At 33.6% G+C, this 4,896-nt stretch overlaps 1 protein-coding gene across 1 annotated transcript; it reads left to right on the top strand.

Moving 5' to 3' along the window:
- Positions 1 to 1,273: 1,273 nt before the first annotated feature.
- On the top strand, positions 1,274 to 4,158 carry LOC18017316 (guanine nucleotide-binding protein subunit gamma 3). The gene is made up of 5 exons (XM_024156543.1): positions 1,274 to 1,609; positions 3,069 to 3,121; positions 3,230 to 3,274; positions 3,368 to 3,412; positions 3,573 to 4,158. Exons 1-5 carry the CDS (start codon positions 1,427 to 1,429, stop codon positions 4,003 to 4,005), a joined length of 759 nt encoding a protein of 252 aa, XP_024012311.1. The 5' UTR covers positions 1,274 to 1,426; the 3' UTR covers positions 4,006 to 4,158.
- The last annotated feature ends 738 nt before the right edge of the window (positions 4,159 to 4,896 follow it).

Here is a 4,896-nt window from a genome sequence, read left to right as displayed (position 1 = left end):
TACATGTAGTTATATACAATACTTGGCCTTTTAATCATTATATATACACTTCATCACTTGTCTAGTCATAGACTTGATTATAATGATGCTGATTAGTGTCAATCTTTGTGACAAAGACTTCAAAAGCTTAAAGATTTAATTAACAGCAAGTTGATTAAATATTGGTGAGAGTGGGCATTTCTAAAGCTAAAATGAGATGCGAACATTTGAAAACCTCATCTCAATGCGCGTATGCGATAGAGGCTTTTTTTCTTTCTTTTTAATCTACATTTTTTTTGTATATTCTCCACTTATTGTCTCGATGAGATTATCCAAGACGTCAACAACAAAAAAAGATACGCGATATATACTTAAATGATGAATACTATAGTGTACCGTTGCCATATCAGTTTTCACACTATATATCGTATATCATGGGGTGTGATTGATAAGTGTTGTATAGCATTTTTACAACACCTATTTTGCAATCAGGTTTTAAGCTGTTGTAAGTGGAATTTCAGTTTATTTTTTTACCTTTATACAACAAAATCAATCTAAACATGGAAGCATAGGTGTTGAAAAAAAAAATGGAAGCATAGGCGGCCCTTTTAACAAGAAAACAAAAAAAAAACATGGAAGCATGAAGCGCTCTTTGGACTTTGGAGCCGTTATGTAAATATCATTTGAAGCCTTAATTTCTCATACTTGTAGGCTTGAGTTGTACATACGTATAGCAATTGTGACGAATTTTTGCTAACACATTTGAGTTATGCAACTTTAGAATCTCGAATCAAAAGTTATGTATATATATACATCATTCTAAATACCAGTCATAATAACAATAAAAAGCTGCATTAAATTTATCATACTTGTACATATAAATAGCAATTGTGATGAGTTTGCCCAACACATTCGTGTCGAGCTATTATTCGTGTAGATAAACATGAAAGTCTTTCAATATGATTCGCACATCATAGTTTAAAAGATAAATGATATAACGTATATATTTGTTCTCGTTTTCTTTAAATAAGATTACGAAGAGTAAATTGTACAAGGATACATTTGTTAATAGTCCCCCACCGATTAAATGGTTATTAAAAATAAGGGTATAAATAAGAGTTCAAATATCAAAGAGACACGGAGTCTTAAAAGGGGCAGAGAGAGGTAAGTAATTATCCATGTCAGGTACCATAATTACTGCTTCTGCCACCCACCTTCCTCTTTCTTCTCTACTATACTCACTCTCTTCTTCTACTCTCTCTCTCTCTTTCTCTCTCTTTCTCTCTCTCTGTCTTTCTTTCTTCCTTTCTTTCTCCTTTTCTTTGCATTGTTTTTCTCACTCGCCGCTTCTTCTTCTTCTTCTTCTTCGTTTCTTGATTTCTCTCGTCGCTGCATGTTTTTCTTTTGACTCTAACCATCTCTGTGGAATTTATACCCGAAGAAGAAAATGATGGCTGCTCCTTCAGGCGGTGGCGGAAGCGTAGGAGCTGGTGGAACAGGTTCGGCTCTTGCTCCGTCGTCTCTTCCGCCGCCTCGTCCGAAGTCTCCGCCGGAATATCCTGATTTGTACGGGAAACGCAGAGAGGCGGCGAGAGTTCAGATGCTAGAGAGAGAGATTGGTTTTCTCGAGGCAAGTACTTTATTAATTACTTATTTTTTTCTTCTATTTTTTTGTTTTTATAAAAGTACTAGTATCTCTCAGTCTCTCTTTCATTTCTTTTTTTAATCTGCCATTTTGATTACTCTGAGGAAGTGTCCGAATATTTTGAATTTTCATGATTCGTTTGTTTTATTAGTCTTAAAAACAAATGGTATGTAGTACTACTGTACTAGCTTGTGATTATAAAACTAATTAATCATTACTAGTCTTAAGTAAATTTTCTTGTGTTAATTAATCTTGTAAGTTGTAACCTTTAAGAGTTTTTTAAAAAATAATTACTAGTAGTATTTGTTTTTTGGTTTTTTTGTTGTTGTTGTTGTGAGAAAAGAGGTTATTGATTTGCCAAAACTTGGTCCCTACTATATCCAGGTTGGTTTGGACTCTGGACCGTTGTGTGTATGTTTGACAGCGATTATAGAAAACAAAGACATTTAGTTTTGTTTATTCTCTTAGATGCTATCAAAAAGAGTAATTAATTTATCTCATCAGACATATTTATATCAAACAAATTTCAAACAAGTACTATGGTATTTTTCTCAAAGGCAGTGAATGCCAAGACTTTTTGCCCATGTCAATTATATTAATTGCATGTTTTCATTAAAATTAATTTGAATCATCTAGTATAAGATTCTTATATTAAAAGTTTTTTAGTTGGGGGCTTTCAACGGATCTATTGATCAAACACTATATTATTTGGTTTCCCATACTTTTAACTTAACCTCTATTTTAACTTCATAAATTTTCAGAATAATAATTTTCACGCTAATTAACTTTCTGTTCTTACACCTTGAAAACTATGTATTTGCAATATAAAATAAATGATTTTTTATCGTCTTGTAGTGTGACGTGATTGATGAGACGCCCATTTACTCTGTTGTTTGCATCACTGAGGAGTATGTGTTCGTGCATGTGTACTATGAAAGTGAGTGCTTAGTCAAAGAGAGTATTAAAAGGAAGATATAAAGAAAAAGATGAAAAGGAAAAGAGAGAAATAGCGAAGCATTAGAGAAGCAAAGTAGAGAAAGCTTAGTGTATATCTTTTAGAAAAAAAAATATTGAATGGTTACCTTCATTAGCAATATTTTTTTGTTTGTTTTTGCTTTTCAATATCAGTAGATTTGTGAAAGTTTTTGTCTTTATTGCTATTTGCGTTTGAAAGGACCATTCTTGTTCACCTTTTCTTCATGTTGCTTTCTCATCTCCCCTATGTCTACTTTACATAACGCATATTTTTCATATATTTGAGAAATTTAATCATTTTCATACTGTGTATGTTTTGTTGCTCCTGCGAAGTTATAATGTTAAATTCTTCTTGTGTTGTGTTTTGTATCATTATTAAATTAGCTTTTGTTCTATTTATTTAAACAAGTCACTTTCGGTTAGTTAATGAAGTTTCTTAATCGATATTTTCGAATGTTATCATGAGCAGGGTGAAATTAAATTCATCGAAGGCGTACAACCAGCTTCTAGATGCTGCAAGGAGTAAGATGATCTCTCTGTTTCTCAAACATTGTATAAATTTTGATTTAGTAAAAGAAATATGTTAATGGAATATATCATCTTTTATGTTATTTGTTTTTATTGTGGCAGGGTCTCTGATTTTGTCGTTGCAAACTCTGACCCATTGATCCCTGCGTAAGAATATTTCTAGTTCACTCAATGACTTCACATATTTCTTACTCTGCCCGCTCTTACAATTCCATGTTTTTTTTTTCTCCATACGGGCAGACAACAAAAGAGTAGAAGACCCTGCCGGTTCTGGAAGTGGCTCTGGTAAGAATTTATCGCCTGAAATTTTCATTTTTCATTGTGATATATATAGACTTCTTTTAGACCAATTTAGCGTATTTTAGACGATGCTTGATCTTGACAAATATATATTTATCTATCTATTTTATCAAAGTGATACTAACAAACTCAAAACTCGATGCAGTAGCGGTATTCCGTGTTTGAGCCTGGCGAGTTTCTGCTGTTGTTGCCAATCCGAGTGTTCGTGCCACCTGAGGAAGCCCAAGTGCTGCAACTGCACAGGTTGCAGCTGCATTGGGTCCAAATGCTGTGACGGGTCGTGCTGCTCAGATATCTGTTGTTGCCCGAGACCAAGCTGCCCGAGCTGCCCGAGCTGCTCGAGCTGTTCATGCTTCCGAGGTTGCTGTTGTTCTTGTCCGGACCTATCTTGCTGCATTCCCACCTGTTTCCGTGGCTGCACTCGACCATCGTGTCTGAGTAAGAAGAAGAGCTCATGCTGCAGCTGCAACTGCAAGATCAGATGGTCTTCTTGTTTTAGATGTCCCAAGGTACGACTTTGTTGTTGTTTTTGCAACTGTAAAAATCTATGTTCTAATCCATGTTGTTTAGCTTTCTAAAACATTATTAGTATTACTATTGCTATAGCTAATTTTCTCTCTGAGTCATATTTTTGTTCATTTCTTATTTATCTGTTAAAAGGAAGGAAGTCTTTCTTAATTTTTGTAATTAAGTTGTGAATGCTAAAACCAAAAAATAAAATAAAAACTTGTGAATGTTTTTGGTTTTTCTTGTAAGTGATGATTTCCATCAAGCGAGTCTCCCATGAGATATGTCAGTATAAACACAATATCTGAATAAATGACCAGAGAAAAACAAGATACAGTTACGCAATCATAATACTCGTGGTTCGAACAATAGCTTAAGGATAGAAATAAAAATACATAAAGAAAAGACACATGCTAATCTCAGTGACTAATCTACCAACAATATACCTTCGACCAGTCTTCTTTGAAGAGAGTGCTCAAAAAGAAAAGAGATCAATTTAATAACAGTAAGAATGAATCCGATCAAATCTGTCTGTCTCTATTCTTCCTTCATCTTTATTTATTTTATTTTTTTCTGATCAGACTGTTCCAACAGAACAAAATAATGGCATTTTATACCAAAGATTTCAAAAGTATTTAAAAACAAGTGAAATGATATAGTTGTAGTTTTGAATGGATTGAAAATGTGGCCAAATATACACAACTCTCTTCTCTTGGTGGGGCCAAAATAGTTGTTTTTCATTCTTTTAGTATGTTTTCTACTCCTTAGGTGAGTAATTAGAAATTTTGTTTTTTTTGTTTTTTTGTTTTTGCTTTCTCTCAACTCTTTTTAAGAGAAGAGAAAACCCCGAAACTCTATGTGATTGCCTGATTGGTATGTATCAACCGATAGTAGACGAAATCCAACTACCCGATATATATTACAATTCTTTGCGTTTTCATCAAATGCCATGCATTATTCCA

The sequence above is a fragment of the Eutrema salsugineum genome, unplaced genomic scaffold (assembly GCF_000478725.1).
Source record: "Eutrema salsugineum unplaced genomic scaffold, Eutsalg1_0 scaffold_2, whole genome shotgun sequence".
Classification (NCBI taxonomy): Eukaryota; Viridiplantae; Streptophyta; class Magnoliopsida; order Brassicales; family Brassicaceae; genus Eutrema; species Eutrema salsugineum.
Note: the sequence above shows the minus strand (reverse complement) of the source record. Positions and strands in the feature narration are given on the sequence as shown.

Bases quoted from the DNA above. Each gene is read 5' to 3' on its own strand.
- LOC18017316 (XM_024156543.1), top strand. From the start codon at position 1,427: ATGATGGCTGCTCCTTCAGGCGGTGGCGGAAGCGTAGGAGCTGGTGGA. The intron at 1,610-3,068 runs GCAAGTACTTTA...TATCATGAGCAG, and splicing joins GAGAGATTGGTTTTCTCGAG to GGTGAAATTAAATTCATCGA. The intron at 3,275-3,367 runs GTAAGAATATTT...CCATACGGGCAG, and splicing joins TCTGACCCATTGATCCCTGC to ACAACAAAAGAGTAGAAGAC.